General features: G+C 42.5%; 2 protein-coding genes across 3 annotated transcripts in view; one reads left to right on the top strand and one right to left on the bottom strand.

The window, feature by feature from the left end:
- Nucleotides 1–509: 509 nt before the first annotated feature.
- Nucleotides 510–1,822, bottom strand: LOC112224912 (ropporin-1-like). The gene is made up of 5 exons (XM_024388511.1): nucleotides 1,652–1,822; nucleotides 1,422–1,524; nucleotides 1,129–1,290; nucleotides 730–911; nucleotides 510–634 (listed from the first exon to the last, which is right to left on the bottom strand). Exons 1-5 carry the CDS (start codon nucleotides 1,795–1,797, stop codon nucleotides 559–561), a joined length of 669 nt encoding a protein of 222 aa, XP_024244279.1. The 5' UTR covers nucleotides 1,798–1,822; the 3' UTR covers nucleotides 510–558.
- Nucleotides 1,823–3,828: 2,006 nt separating this feature from the next.
- LOC112225162 (kalirin) overlaps nucleotides 3,829–17,100 on the top strand; it is a 288,186-nt gene continuing 274,914 nt past the window's right edge. Inside the window, exon 1 of one of the 2 annotated variants that reach the window (XM_042306448.1) lies at nucleotides 3,829–4,214. In XM_042306448.1, the coding sequence (XP_042162382.1) occupies nucleotides 4,148–4,214 (67 nt within the window). In that variant the 5' untranslated portion in view covers nucleotides 3,829–4,147. The remainder of the gene's footprint in view (nucleotides 4,215–17,100) is intronic. The other variant, XM_024388841.2, reaches the window with a different exon arrangement.

Below are 17,100 nucleotides of genomic sequence, written 5' to 3'. Positions count from 1 at the left end.
AGTGCACCTATGTTGCAGTTATATGAGAAACATTTTTGTTTGCATGAATTGTTTTAGAGGATGACTTCATTGATCACACCTTTGATTACACATTGGATAGATATTATGTAGAATATTCCTTTCAGCATGTCTAAGTGTTCTGAAACGCGTATCTTGCATTATTTACTATTGGATTAACTGACAGTTAAAACGACTAAATTGACAATATATAATTATATTGTGGATTGATCATTAAACCAATGTTATCATTAGATTTCAAAATCAATGGTTGTGTGGTGAGAAATGTTTACAATCTAAGTGAATGCACAATGACAGGTTTTGACTGAAAGACTGGCTGCGTTACAAGTGAGACCAGTTTGGAGTTTTGTACTAAGAGTTGTGAAAATTTACCACATACTTGTGAAAATAGTACCAAAGCGATATAAAAGAAAACTTGTAAGATCAAATGTTTTAGCAGTCAATGTAAAGCAGAAAAAAATACTACTTCGAGTCTAAGTTAAATATAATCATATTTATTTCCACTACAATGGGACCTGATTGACAGCCTGTAAAGATGAATCAGTTAGTTGGATCCAGACGCAATTTGCGATTGTTGATGAAGTCTGATACTTTTACCACACCGTTGTTCGAGATCCTGTGAGAAACAAAACAGGATACGGAGAAAATAAAAGAATAATTTATCATCTTCAAATCCTATCTATTGAGGTGTCATAAAAGCTTTGTACTCACGCTCTCTTTTGCAGATAGCTGAGAACTCTGTCAATCTGCGACTGTGAGATGTTCTCATTCCCAACTGCCAGGTAGGTGTAGAGAAACCGGAAGGTTTCAAAGGACACACATGCATCTGGAGGCTTGCAGTTGGAATCGCAGTTCATTATGTAGCAGGCCTGAGTCAAGGCATCTTTGACATTCTGTCAAGAGATGGACTAAGAGGTTGACTTTCTTTTGAATATAGTGTACTTTTTTAATTTAACCTTTATTTAACTAGGAAGTCCCATTGAGCTCAGAAGTCCTCTTTTTCAAGGGAGACATACTTCATTGGTAATGTGAGAGATGCACATTCTACAATGAAATTACATAAAAATAATTACATATTGAATGCATTTACATTTAGTAAATATGATTTACCTTTCCAAGATAACTGCAGCATGAAGCAAGAAATTTATTCCATTCAATTTCTTCACCAAACTTTCCCATTGAAAGGATGTGGTTCAAGGTATTCTCTGGCATATTCAAACTTTTCCATATGAGCCCAATCTCCAACTTTCTAACGGTCTCCCTTTCAGATAACTGGGAGATAGATTTTAAAAGGACTCCAGGTTAGTTGGCCTAACCTGTGTTGCTTGATTCGGCATCATGACAATTTGTTAACTGCAAGTGTACTCAAATCATACATCAAGAAAAGACCTGAGATATTATACCTGGGAATGTAGAATTCCCAATATCTCATTTGTCAGTTCCAGTTTGGTTTCAGGATTTGGCTTCACTGAAAAAGGCTGTCCTTTCACCATAGCTGTGAAGTACCTACACAAACAAAATAGTATGGGCTTTGAAACCTCCTCACTGTGTGTTTACAATAAAATGTGGTGCATACAGTGAAATGCTGGAATGCAAAGAAGCATCTGCTTCTTCAAGTGTTTTTTGAACTCACGCAGTGGAATACTCAATAATATCCTCTGGCTGAGCTCTGATGGCATCTTTGGTGAACTGCAGCAAAAAGTCTGGCAACTCTTGTGGAATATGAACACTCATTCCAGTGTGACTGCATCCACTTCCACTTGAATTAGGCCTAGACATGTCTGGGAACACAAAGGGTCCTAAAGGTGTTCTGAGAGAGAGAGAGAGAGAGAGAGAGAGAGAGAGAGAGAGAGAGAGAGAGAAAGAGAGAGAGAGAGAGAGAGAGAGAGAGAGAGAGAGAGAGAGAGAGAGAGAAGAGAGAGAGAGAGAAGAGAGAGAGTGAAGAGAGAGAGAGTGTTAATTTTTGTTGTTTTTCACTTTATATATTCACTTTGTATGTTGTCTAGAGAGCTTTGGCAATGTTAACACATGTTTCCCATGCCAATAAAGCCCTTGAATTGAATTGAATTGAGAGAGAGAGAGAGAGAGAGAGAGAGAGAGAGAGAGAGAGAGAGAGAGAGAGAGAGAGAGAGAGAGAGAGAGAGAGAGAGAGAGAGTGAAGAGAGAGAGAGAGAGAGAGAGAGAGAGAGAGAGAGAGAGAGAGAGAGAAGAGAGAGAGAGAGAGAGAGAGTTTTTTTCTTTTCATTATTCTTATAATTTATGTTCACACCCCTATATCATTTCATTAGGCTGTTATTTAATTTAATTATGTTACATGTGTTTGATTGTTATGTCACCATGTCACCATTCAAATCCTGATGCCCGGATGAATTGGTTTGCCATGCTGTTTTTACATATTTCTATCGAAATGCCAAGTAAATCAAGTGTTTGTTTTTTTTTATCAAGAAGTTCATCCCACTGTTTTTCAAGTTTGCCTTGATAGAAAATGTACAAAATTTTCAAAAAATGTTTTGTTTAGGACTAACCATTAGCTTTAGTGGTAACAATCCAACATGTTTTTCTGCCAGTGAACACAGGCATGTTTTTTTTAACATAGGTATGAATTCCAACATAAATAATAAATAAGATAAAAAAAATAAAAAAACTTACTTAAACTCTTTTAGCTCTATCCCAAGAAAGAAAACACATCTAGTATAGCCTACTCCACTCCGTTTCTGTTTAATATGTTTATTTTTAAACGAATACCTGCCAGGTAGGTAGCCAAGTAACGCCGCTAGCGTGACGTTCTTGTGACGTTTAAGTTTAATTGCGCTGTCTCACGTTGTTGGTGGTCAACAGAAAACACCAGGCTACCACTAGAGGGTAATGTTTGGCTTTCTATCGAGCAGACAGACAACAGCGTGATCACAGTGCCACATTGAATGCGATCCATTTATGATTTTAATAAGCCTAATGAAATATCAACAGCGAACCTTAACCTTAATCTTCTTTCATGTTTGGGGAAAGCTACACAAATACTTCATTCAAATCCACCGGAAACTGCTGACAAGAATCAGGCTACTAAATGTCATAGAATTACTTTTGGGATTGTTCCCATGTGCTCCCATATCGAATTTCCTCCTAATTAGGCCTATTATGACATATCTCTCGATAGAGGGCATCAGCGGGACCAATAATGGTGCATTTGAATAGCAGGACGAGGTCTTGTTAACTCATGGGATGAAGGGAGCGAGAGGGGTTGGACAATCGATTAACAAATCGTTTTTTTCTAGTCATGATCCTTAGCAGGGTGATTTTTAATTTTGTGATTGCCCCCCCCGCTAAAAAAACATAGGTTTGTAGAAAGTAGTTATATTTAATTTACATGGCATCTTGTGTAAACTTTCTCTACAGCGAGCACTTTACTCACCAGCAATTACCTGTTTTGGGAAAGGGGTTTGTTTAGGGGGCGTGTGTTTAGGGGCGAAGGAGGGTGCGGAGGGGTCCGATTCTGAGCTATTGTTAGGAATACACCCCTGATGATACTGCTTGTATCTGCGCGATAAGTGGATTTTACAATCAATAAGAATACAATTAATTTGTTGGAATATACGGATATTAGCCTGCTATTATGCGTTTTTTTCCCTGAAAACGTACAGATGTAAAATCATGTTGATGCTTTTTTTTATATAGCCAGACCAGTACCATTATGCAGATTTCGTGACATCACTAGAATTAACTGCCAAGAAACCGTTCTAATGCAACCACATGCTGATGCCTTGTCTTTGTAGGCTACATCTGCTCCGGCTGTATTATACTCAAGACGTGTGGCGTTTATAATACATCCGTTGTTTTGCCAGTAGAACAACCCATTTGCAATCTTACGGTATCTTCAATTGTGTCACACGCGCCTTGGCTTCCTTTTGTGGCGCCGGGGCTGCGAGAGGAGGAGGTAGAGTTTTAAACAATAGAGCGCAAAATACAGCCCTGCTCCTTGGAGCTTGTAACAAGGACGGGAACCTACGACTGGAAAGCGAACAGCTGTGACAAAGAACTCAAGAACATGAAGAAGCTCGTGCACTGATTTGGTTATAGTAATCACTGGATATATTTTGCGCTACATTGTCTCTGACATCCTCCAGGAGAAAACATGAATTCAGCTGAAGGAGCCGAGGAGGGTCCAAATGATTCCGATACAGATGCGTTTTTCAAAACCGGTAGGATGAAAGTACAGTATTTGAAACCCTTTCCCTCTGTGAAGTGAAACGTTTTGAGACATCCAGTGTTGTTTGGGGTAGGCTATTGTGTTGAACCTATGGCAAATCCATCTCATTCATAGCCACACTTGGTTTCTGTGAGTTCCTCGGCTTAGTTACCAGTCCAAAGAGTGTGGTTTTCACAGTCATTGGTATTCATTTACACTCTGTAAGCATTGAATTGAGGAAATCCGTAAAATTCTGTCATATTTTGTATATGAATGTTCAATTAGGCTGTATTGGGGGTGGAAAGTGTATAAAGGACACTTGCTTTTGTTGGACATTTACCCTCATACACTCTTATTGCAGGACCGTGAACTAATGACTTATACACACACACACACACACACACACACACACACACACACACACACACACACACACACACAGTATGTGTTAGTAAACACTTGGCATCAGGGGACGTGAAGATGATATTATGCCATTCATAAAGTAGAGTATACACACCCTGGACTGCTTAATGGGTGCCTGTATCCGTCAGTGGGGGACTCCCATCACAGTGGAAAGGCAGTTTCTCAGGGACAACCCTAGCCGTCTGACACTGCTCATGTTTAGTGCCTCTACACAATGTGTATCCCTGAGCAGTCTGCCGTGTGTGTGTGTCACACACATTCTGCCTGCTCTACTGGAGAAGGGGGGACACACCCTGCCTCTCCATCTCACTCTAGTCTAGTGCATGGGAATCACACCCAGCTCTGCCGCCACGCACCCACTACGAAGTAGATATGTATCTCCATTTACAGCTTAATTAGTGGGATAAGCGGTTATTAGGGCCGGGCAAAAGAGTAGGTCTACATCCCAAATGGTACCCTATTCCCTAAATAATGCACAAAGTTTTTCCAGGGCCTTGGCTTTGGTCAAATCTAGTGCACTATAGGGAATACACTGGTCAAAGGTAGTGGAATAGGGTGAAGTAGTGCACTATAAAGGGAATAGGGTGCCATATTCTTTTAGTTGTGGCTGTCTGACTGTGTTCCCTCCTTTTTTGTAAGTCAGTTAGAATGAGAGTAGGAGCTCCCTTCCTCTTTCCTCAGAGGGAGGTCATACTGGAAAGGCTCTTACTGTTTTTATGCAAAGCATCCTCATTGTAACTGGAGCATAATCTATCAGGCATCCTCCACTGTAGGTGGAGAGCAGATAAGAACCAGGAAGTGGGACAAAACACAAGCTGGGGGAAAAGTGGCGCCCCGGGCCCAGATACATTCTGCCTTTGGTGTCAAGGTCTGCAGAACCACACTACAGCAGCGCTGGCTTTTTCTTCTTCTACACTAAGATGGAATTGAAATGACTCCCAGATGGCGAGATCTGTAAAAGCCACTGGCGAGGAATATGACTTTGCTGTGGTGGTACAGTGGAGACCAAAAGAGGACATCTGCTCCTGTTTCTCCATCTACGATCTATCATTGATAGTTGTATTGATACAACATGGCAGGCCCTACCCTGGGGGCAGGCAGGCAGGGGGAGAGACCATAAACCATGAAAGGCCCCTTGCCCGGTCCCACTCAACCACAGCACCAACCAGGAGTGGGTGTTTACCGTGCGAGAGAGAGACATTATGTGGCTGAATGAGTAGTAATCCATTCACAACGGCCGGCTGAAAGAGCACTTGAAGTGGGTTTATGTCCCGGGTCTCACAGGAGACTCCAGGCCTGCTTATTCGGGGGCTTAGAGGTAGATTAACCTCGAATGCGAACTTTAATTCACCCCTCTTTGTAAAGTGGATTCTGAGTCGAAGCATTTTCTTGTGTACATGACATAGGTCTTTTCCTCTTCAGGCTCACAAAGTAATCAGAGGGCTGTGTAGAACTGTATTTCTCCCTCCGTCTGCCTTTTTGATTATATGTCATTGGTAGCCATGGCAATCACTTTGCTGGGTAATTTTGGCTGCTGCTCTTGGCTTTTAAGTAGTTCCCTAGCAGAGCGAGGGCCATCATCAGTCCGGATAATAATTTCTGAAGATTGACAGAGGCAAACTCGTGGATTAGTATTTGATTTGCTTTAGCATTTCAGTCTGCCAGAAATAAGTCAAGCTGAGAAAAAAAAACCCAGAGCAGCTGGGTTGAAAGGGGCTACTTTAGCTGATTGGACCTTCCCGACATTGTGAATATGAAGTAGGCTTATTAACCAAATGAATTGATAACACAACTAGACCTACATTTTGTATTTGTGTTATAAAACCCAAATTATATTTACACAGTTCCTTAGTGGCTATTGGGTGTTGTAGAGGGTTAGCTCTATTCATTATTAAAAGCCCTGGCCAGTGTGTTGGTGCTAAATATGAGAGTGGGGTGTAGTGTGTGTGTGTGTGTAGTCACACAGCTTGCTCAAATCTGCTAGGGCAGCTGGTTGACCCTGGTGCCCCCAGGACCTTTTTTCATTTTCCACTTCACCGTGTGATATAGGACCTGCTCCCTCAGGGAGGCAGTGCTTGCATCCCAAATGGCACCCGATTCCCTATATAGTGCACTACCTATGTAGGAAATAGGCTGCCATTTGGGATCCACTCAATGACACAAAGGCAGCCTGGACTGGACGGTTAGGCTTAGGTTCTGATGCTTATTATCTGAGCTGAGTTTGGTGAGGGGCGATGCTTTTTCACTTAATTTAAAAGCTAAGGTTGACCGTTATGCCGCCCTGCACCTTAGAGGCTGCTGTCCTGTATACATAGACTTGGAATCACTGGCCACCTTAATAATGGAACACTAGTCACTTTAATAATGTTTACGTACTGCTTTACTCATCTCATATGTATATACTATATTCTATTCTACTGTATTTTAGTCAATGCCACTCTGCCATTGCTCAATCTAATACTTATACATTTCTTAATTCCATTATTTTACTTTTAGATTTGTGTGTATTGTTGTGAATTGTTAGATACTACTGCACTGTTGGAGCTAGGAACACAAGCATTTTGCTACACCTGCAATAACATCTGCTAAATATGTGTATGTGACCAATAACATTTGATTTGATTTGGATAGCTCCACTTTGTTGGGTAATGTCATGGAACTGCAGATGAGGCACTCCATGCATTCAGTCACCTGATTCATGCGTGGTGCATCACATGCACGTAAAACATCACATAAAAACACCTCAGTGTAATTGGCTCCCCAGTGTCAGGACAAATATTTACGTTAATTCACACGGCTCGCTTTGCTTTGTTATGTTTTCACTTCATTTCCCCCTTGGTAATAGGCCCATACAATTAAACGTAACAGATCATTATTACATGATTGTTACAATGGTAATTTAATGTGTAGTCTACCTCCGTGCAGTGCCTATTTTGCCAGGTCATGCATTGACAATTGAGACAGTATAGACCTACTTACAAAACGGCACATCTGCTCTGACCAAACATAAACAATGCAGGCCAGGGTGTTGTGATCTTGGCACATGAAAGAGAATCTGTGAAAGGGAATGAAACACCGCAAACTGAATGGAGTCATGGTGTCCCTGCAGTCTGAGAGGCAGACCGACAGACAGGCAGGTTCCACCCCACCGTGACTAGCCCTGGCCTGGGTACTGCATCGCCAGGCAACCCCCTCCTCCTGGTAGTGGTACCACACTGACTGACTGGCCTGGGGGGGGGTCTCCGATGCCCCCACTGTCACCCGGAACAATGGGTGTATACTGAACCCTCTCTCCCCGTCCCCTCTCCCCTCGGGCGGCCAGCCAGCCAGCCAGCCAGCCAGCCAGCCAGCCAGAAGCACCAGACTCAGTCTATACTGCACCGCACCACCAGGGTGGCAGATGGCTAATTGGCCGACATAAACCACTAGGATAATAGAGAGAGTGAGAGAAGATTTGTGAGGATTATTGAGTCATGATCTGACGTGGAGGAGGGATAGGCAGAAAGAGGGATGTCCCCCACTCATAAAAGCAGCAGGCTCGTCACTGCTCATGTCGAACCATATGCTGCATGTGTGTTGTTGAGGGCGGTCTGGTTGGTTAGCCTGAGAGGGTAACGGAGGGAGACCTTATTAGCAGATCGCTGCTGCTGGAATATAAAGGCTTTTAGAGAAATTGACAAAGCAGTCGAAGCAGTTCCCTAAGGACAGCATCTGTGTTTATTCTGTCTGATAAAGAGTCTAAAGACATAACAGTAGTTGACGTTTTCTTCTGCCTGATTGTTTATCAGGAGTGGCTGGTTTTAGAGGCTTTCATTTTTGTTTTCCTGCATAATATTTCCTTGTCATATTTAATACATGTGCTACTGCACAATTTTAACCAGTCATTGCAGCAGTCATTTCAGTCTTGTCGTTTCAGTATATCTAATAAAACCTGTGATGATGACAGTAAAGTGTTACATCTCACGGTCACAGAGACTATTATCCATTTCTGCTGGGAATTTACAGGATTGACTAATCCTTAACAAATCTCAACATAATTGGTGCTGTAATATCTCTACATTTGTGTTGAATGAATTAATGTACAGGCTAATCTAGATATGTATGGTTATGGGATTTTATAAAAGGTTTATTACACTTTTAGAGTACACTATTAAGGAATCGGTGTCTGTACTTTAGATGACATGGGTGCTTGGGACTCCACTCTGACCTGTGACGTAAAGGCACCCTACTCCATAGTGCACTAATTTCCAGAAATCTTGGTTGGCGGATTCTGGATTCTCTGCTTATTCTCTCCTGATTCTAGAAGTCTTCAACCGGGATTTTGGGAAAACCAGGGAATTTATTGAAAGTTCCCCAAATTTTGCAAACCTAGCCACAGATATAAAGTGCTCCGCATTAACAGTTGTAACAATGGCAAAGACTGAGGCAGGGAGGCGACAGCAGCGAAGTCCTGTAAGGCAATACTTTGAGAAGTTTAAATGAAAAGGTGCAAACTTTGTGAGCTGGAATTGAGCTACAGTGGCAGTACAAGTGTAATGCTTCACCATTTGAAAGGGAGAAATGCTGAGATCCAAACCATTGCTGGCAGCAGCTCTTCACAAGAAAGAAGGGGCGGAGTTTCGAAAATCACAGTGTTGATGTCAATGGTTTTTCATTTATTTAAATTGAACAAATTCTTATTTACAATGACAGCCTACCGGGGAACAACTGCCTTGTTCAGGGGCAGAACAACAGATTTTTTACCTTGTCAGTTTGGGGATTCGATCCAGCAACCTTTCAGTTAATGGCCCAATGCTCTAACCACTAGGCTACCTGCCGCCCCAATGTCTGGGGTTGGGGGACAGCAGTAAGGTGAGCTCTGTCTGATAGCCATGACTTCGGTAGATGGAACTGCATCGCTCCCTAGCTGTCATATGCAGAACCATATCTGCATTGTGAATTCATGTATCATTTAAATAAACAGTGAAAAAAATGGCTGTTTTTAAACGCTAATATATATTTTTTTGCATTTGTCACATCCCTAATCAGGAATAGGGTTCTATTTGCGATGTAGCCACGGCAACCAGCTTAGACCACCTGCTCACCCCATCTTTGTCGCCTAGTTTAATATATTTTATATCCACTCAAGTGGATAGGCCTATTCCTTTATTTCCCCCCTCTTGTCCATGAACTCTCAAGCATTTTGTAAACTCTAGATGGGAAATATAGCGAGGCCTCTGAGATTGAAGATGGAAAGCATACTTGATAGGGTAAGCTTGAAAAAAGCTTAGGGGTTACAACCAAATAGTTGCCAGCTGTAGTAGCCAACAGATTTTAGCATGATGTGAGAGGCCTAAATAGTGCTGTTTTTAAGAGGGGTAGGTAAGGGGACTGGTCATTTTCTAATCCTATACTGACAATTATGGAAAACCAATGTGTTGCGGTGATCTTTGTACGAACTTGAACCAAGTCACAGAGAAACACAGCAAGCAGAGGTAAAGGTAAATTCACCTCTTTACTTAAAGTCTTGACAAAAACAAGGCAACAGCACAAGAGTGCACTAAAAATAAGACCTAAGCACAGATACAAGCAACATAGGAACCTAATTAGCAAGGCAACCAGGTGAACTAAGAAAGTAATCAAAACCTGGAACATAAGGCAAGGGTGCCCTCCAGCGGTAACCCAAGGGAACAACAACCACATAAACGGAACCTGTGACAGAATGGCCGTGAAAATTTTTTAAAAATCGACCGCCAATCGTTTAATACATCAATTTGAGAAATGTGTCTGTCTGGTTTGAGCTTGCGCTCTTCCTAGCGAATTTGCAACATCGTTCCAGTCTGCAGTTTGCTGAGCAAGTGAGTGTGACAGACATTGCTGTATTTGTGCAAGGTAGAGATGCTATGTTCAGGTATTTTATAAAAGTTTTCTAGATTCAGGGATGCAAACTAGTCACCTTTTGGCGAAATTCTGCATTTTGAATCCAAAATAGGTGACCTACGTGATTCGTGTAGATCCGATGAGAAAAGTTTGGGAGAGGGGACATACAACTGGCTGTAAGCGAATGAGGGATGTGCGTTTGGAGCAATCCTGGCTGTATCCAAGGCTCAGCCAATTGTTCACATAACAACAGAATGCAGCACGCGACTGAAGAGAGAATAGACAACCAATTTGCTAGTTACAGCATCAGCGTGCGCTCTGGAAAGACAGCGGAGAGTGGAATGGCAGTTTGCCAGTTACAGCAGCACATCCCCTGAACGATAAGCAGCACATCCCCTGAATGAAAGTTTGAGGTGAGGGAGAAAGTGTGAGGGAACAAGTATTGTTTGGAATTGTTAAGTGTCTTGCTAGCTGGATCGAATTCTCTGTTAGCTAGCCAGAGAAATGTTGGGCAACATTAGCCAACTTAACTGATCAAATAATTGAGTTTATGGTGTGAAAATTAGCTGGCTAATAAAGTCAGACCGCTAAACGATGGCTAGCTAATGCTACAACATCAGATGAGCTAACATTAGTAACCCTAACCAATTCACTATAGTATCAACTGGTAGCGTATAGGACTCCTTGCCGTTCCTCAAGTTATAAAGCGTTAGTTGCTTACTGGACCCCGACAATCTGTGAGAAACTAGCTAACAAACTAACTACTATCTGTGAACTAATGTTTTCCTTCTACAGTCTGTGGTTAATTTTCAGAATGAGAGAATTCGGTGAAAATGAGGCATTGCTTGTGGATTCAGGGATCAAGTGTAGCTGGAACTGGGCCTGGCTTATGCTGGATGCCACTATAGAGTTGAAAGGAACACCACACACTCTCCCTCTTTCTCACTTTTTCAATATGGTGGATAAAAAGGGGTATGCCAGGTATACTCTCTGCCTGAAAGAGATCAATTATGTGTACAAAGGCAGAAAGTGTACAAGGTAATAATGTGCTGTGTAGCCCAAAGATATTGCTTTTGTTCTGTTGAACTTGACAGTGACTCTTGTGTGTGAGTGAGCAGGTGTTATTACATGTTTTACTCATGTAACGTTATTTTTGTACACATGTAGCCTTGTGCACTTGATTGATGTCTACTATAGTGGCCACTATAATAGAGCAAAACTAGAATTGCTGTTTGTTTCATTCTATTTGTACTTTAAGAAGTTTTTTTTCCCAAGAACAATATTTAGATGTGTGTGGTCACAAGCATTCGGTTATAAAGGTGGTTATGGCTAACTGCAATATCAGTGTATTGTTTTTTTCTCAAGACTTGAGTGTCATTTGCAGTAAAGTCTAGGCAACAAATAACATTGAATTTATTTCTTTACATTTTTTAGCTGTAAGTTAAGTTCACATTAACCACTTTTTATTTTACACACAGAGACTGATCATGTAGATCAGTGGTTCCCAAACTTTTTATAGTCGCGTATCCCGTCAAACCTCCAGCTGCTTACCCCTTCCAGCACCAGGGTCAGCGCACTCTCAAATGTTGTTTTTTGCCATCATTGTAAGCCTGCCACACACACACTATACAATACATTTATTAAACATAAGAATGAGTGTGAGTTTTTGTCACAACCCGGCTCGTGGGAAGTGACAAAGAGCTCTTATAGGACCAGGGCACAGATAATCTATAATTTTGCTCTTTATTTAGCCATTTTACATATAAAAGATTGTTCATCGACAATTGTGAATAACTCACCACAGGTTAATGATAAGGGTGTGCTTGAAAGGATGCACATGATGCTGCAATGTTGGGTTGTATTGGAGAGAGTCTCAGTCTTTTTTTTTTTTTTTTTTGTAACTTAATTATTTTTTTTTAACCCCTTTTCTCCCCAATTTTGTGGTATCCACCAGAGTCTCTGGTGGCGCAGCTGGCGCTGCAGTACAGCGCCCTTAACCACTGTGCCACCCGGGAGGCCCAGAGTCTCAGTCTTAAATCATTTCCCACTCACAGTCTGTGCCTGTATTTAGTTTTCATGCTAGTGAGGGCCGAGAATCCACTCTCACATAGGTACGTGGTTGCAAAGTGTGTCTTAACAGTGCGATTTGCCAAGGCAGGATACTCTGAGCGCAGCCTAATCCAGAAATCTGTCAGTGGCTTCTGATTAAATGAAATTTTCACAGAACCACAATTTTGATGAGGCTCTCTTGTTCAGATATCGGTAAGTGGACTGGAGGCAGGGCATGAAAGGGATAACGAATCCAGTTGTTTGTCATTCGTTTAGGGAAAGTACCTGCGTGATTGCGCACCCAACTCACTCAGGTGCTTCGCTATATCACATTTGACATTGTCTGTAAGCTTGAGTTCATTTGCACACAAAAAATCATACAATGATGGAAAGACCTGTGTGTTGTCCCTGTTAATGCAGACAGAGAAGAGCTCAAACATCTTAATCATAGCCTCAGTTTTGTCCCGCACATTGAATATAGTTGCGGAGTCTTTCAAATTTAAAAAATGTGTCAATACTTTGCCCCTTGATAACCAGCGCACTCCTGTATGTTGTAAAAGCATTACATGGTCGCTGCCCATAACATTGCAAAGTACACAAAATCCACAAGAGTTCAGGGGCCTTGCTTTAACAAAGTTAACCATTTTCACTGTAGTGTCCAAAATGTCTTTCAAGCTGTCAGGCATTCCCTTGGCAGCAAGAGCCTCTCAGTGGATGCTGCAGTGTACCCAAGTGGCGTTGGGAGCAACAGCTTGCACACGTGTTACCACTCCACTATGTCTCCCTGTCATGGCTTTTGCGCCATCAGTGCAGATACCAACACATCTTGACCACCAGTCCATTTGATGTCACAAAGCTGCCCTGTACTTTAAAAATATATTCTCCTGTTGTCCTGGTTTCTAGTGGTTTGCAGAAGAGGATGTCTTCCTTACTTGACCGCCCCATAAATGTAACGGACATATACCAGGAGCTGTGCCAGGCCCGCCACGTCTGTTGACTCATCCAGCTGTAACGCATAGAGCTCCCTGGCTTGTATACGAAGTAGTAATTGTTTCAAAACATCTCCTGCCATGTCGTTGAAACAGTGGTGTTTAATGAAGGTATTGTCTGTATAGTTTTTTGGGCCTTTCCCCCCAGCATTGTACCAGCCATATCCGCGGCAGCAGGAAGAATTAAGTCCTCCACAATAGTATGGGGCTTGCCTGTCCTAGCCACTCTGTAGCTTCTAGCCCCTTCTTATTAATGGTACCTGTTGCTTTTATACATGTCTTACTACTTACTATTTGGCGTACCCCCAATGGCATTGTGTGTACCCCTTTGGGAATGCCAGTTTGGGAATACCTGTGTAGATCATATTCTTTGTTGTATAATTAGTTATAACCTGCATTTCCCACTAGCAGGATTGTTTTTGCATGTTTCAGTGCAACAACAAAAAAGTGGCACCTTTTTGGGCCCTCACTAGTTTGCATCCCTGTAGATTTATCTCCCTATAAGACAACTGACATAAATAGCATACAAAGGATGAATCAGACACTTTATCAATAGCAACAGCTCATGGTGCTCCTGGAATCAGAAGCTTTTTTGACTTAATGGAGGAACGTAGTCAGAGAAATGCTGATGAATGTCTTGCTTGAGCTGTATATGCAACTGGCTGACCTCTGATGCTCACCGGCAATGTGTATTGGAAGAGATTTCTGAATGTCCTTCACCCAGCCTACACCCCTCCAACCAGACATGCTTTATCTACTCATTTGCTAGATGCAGAGTTCAACAGAGTTCAAGTTAAGGTCAAGCAAATCATAGTGAAAGCAGACTGTATTGCAATCATCTCTGATGGGTGTTCGAAAGTTTGTGGGCAAGGAATAATGAACTACATCATCTCCACCCCTCAACCAGTATTCTACAAGAGCACAGACACAAGGGACAACAGATACGCCGGTCTCTACAATGCATATGAGATGAAGGCTGTCATCAATGTCCTTGGACCTTGGAAGGTATTTGCACTGGTGACAGACAATGCTGTGAACATGCTTGGTCTAAAGTGGAGGAGTCCTACGCTCACATCACACCCATTTGCTGTGCTGCTCATGCATTGACTCTGCTCCTCAAGGACACCATGGCACTGAAAACAATGGAGATAGCCAAACATTGGAGAGAGCCAAGCAAATGGTTAGGTATGTGAAGGGTCATCAAGTTATAGCAGCAATCTACCTCACCAAGCAAAGTGAGAAGAATAAGAGCATCACAATGAAGCTGCCCAGCAACACCTGTTGGGGTGGTGTTGTCATCATGTTTGATATGGCAGTCGTGCCAACATCTCATCAGCCACCTGGTGGAAGGGACTTTGTGGATCTGAGCCTCGTTCCCCTTTAGTTTCTAGACTATCATTTTACAGATGTACTTTTAAAGCGTTTTTGGAAGATGTGATGGATCATTCAATATTTACTTTCTTTGGTTGTTCAGTGAAGTCATTCCATGTGAAGAGTCGACTCGTTTGATTCAAGTTCAATTCGTAACTAAATAGTTTTTAGAATTTCTATTGGAAGGATTTAATAATTTGCAATTATGTCTAGGTAAAAAGTAATAGGTTTATGTTTCTGTCTCCCTATGATATGGTAAATATATGCAATGCAAAAAACATCTACCTTTAAACGGTGTTAATATTAATTAGCATATATTTCCGGTTAATTCCCATATATTCCCGTTAATTCCCACGGAACGTTTCGAAAATGTGCAACCCTAAATGGCAGTGGTTAATTGGTGGGCTCAGGGAGTCGGTGGTAACTAATTACATGGGGGTCAAGTACGGCGCTGCCACCTGAAAAAGTCAAATTAGCTACTCATAGCAGTAATGTGAGGATGATAGTTGGATGGCTGGGTCCCAAGTGGCTGCCTGCGTGATAAGGGCCTACAATGGCAGAGTTAAGCAGGGAGAGGAGCCGGCTAGTGTGTGTGTGTGTGTGTGTGGTGCTGCACGTGCGTGCGTATGTGTGTCAGAGAGAGAGATTACACTCTCAAACACCACTCCACATCAGGAGTCCACAGGGAAGGAAAGCATGTAAACCAGAGCATTACTATTGGAGGATTTTCTATTGACTTTCTCTCGGTTCGGACTGGCGCTTACACATGCCCATAGGGAAACCACTCCTTCAACCCTCCGTCCTTCTATCCACCTCTCTCTCTGCCAAGAACAAGGGATTGAAAGGAGTGGTGAGGAGACTCAGCAGAGTCTCAATGTTCTGTTGTTTTGCCTTGTGATGAAGACATTGCTTTTGAGACCCCCTCTGACGCCAGTGTCTATATCTGTCTGCAGGAGTCTCCGGGGGTAATAGCCATGATATAACGAGAAAATGAAAATGGATATGAGAGAGTTAGTCATTTCAAGGGAAAGCTCGAACAGTCTCCTGTTTTATTGTTCTCCTCCTTCAGATCCCCCCCCCCCCTTATCCTCATTCCCTGTCCTGTCCACAGATGTGTGTGTGTGTGTGTGTGTGTGTGTGTGTGTGAGTGCGTTCATGTGCAATTTGTGTGTGCGTGAGTGAGGGGGTATTTGTGTACGTGTGTGTCTGTGTGCCTTAGCCCCTGACCTCCCTCCTCTCTGAGCACTCAGCCCTGACTCACTGTCAGCCACAAGGTCGCATGGGATGGAACTGGAGAGCACTCATGAATTTTTCATCATCTCTTGCTCTGCTCTCCTCCAGTCAACTTACTGTATTCCTCCTCTGCTTTATGCCAGGGTCTGCGTCTCAAATGGCACCCTAAATGGCACCCTATTTCCTGATATAGTGCACTACTTCTGATCGGAGCCTTATGGGCCCTGGTTAAAAGTGGTGCACTACTTAGTGAATAGGGTGCCATTTGGGGCAAAAGGCACCACTGTCTGTCTGCCTCTTATTAAGCCTCTGTATTAAAGATGCCCCTGCAGCATCAGCTCTGTCACCTTGTTCCTCTCTGATGATTAATCTCAGTAACAAAAATGGAGCTGAGGGCTGTTGCACATAAAAGTTGTCCTATTGTCCTATTGTCTTAACGACTGTGTCGAGATGGGCTAACTAAAAGGCCTTATGATGCCAGCAGTTAAGACCTGTTCATAAATAGCCTGTTAAAAAGTGGTGTTCAGCACACAAGATTGGTCTGGTGTCAGCATGCACCCAAAAAGCCCTAGTTATGTCAAATAAGGGGAAGAGAGAGCCAGAGAGACAGAATCACACTGTCAATGGAAAGATGGTTCGCTTAACACTTTTCCAACACAATATTTCACTGTAACTGGAGCAGGGACGATTGAGGAGAAAAAGGATGTGAACAGGGTGTAAGAGGCGCCCAATAGAGATACTACAGGAAGTGATGCCAGTAAAATGCCTTTTTGAGCAACCGCCTCTCCCTCTTACATCTTTGTAAGCTCTCTGATAACTGTAACAGGCGACACACCAATAGTATACGCATCAAGTAGTACACACCATAGCTGTAGCAGCATAGTAACAGCAGTAACAGCATAGTACTTTAGTATCCATGCTGAAGTGCTATGCTGTTACTGTCGTAAATACAGCATTACTACACAGGTAGACGGG

The sequence above is a fragment of the Oncorhynchus tshawytscha genome, linkage group LG26 (assembly GCF_018296145.1).
Source record: "Oncorhynchus tshawytscha isolate Ot180627B linkage group LG26, Otsh_v2.0, whole genome shotgun sequence".
Lineage (NCBI taxonomy): Eukaryota > Metazoa > Chordata > Actinopteri > Salmoniformes > Salmonidae > Oncorhynchus > Oncorhynchus tshawytscha.
This window is presented reverse-complemented; position numbering and strand designations above follow the sequence as displayed.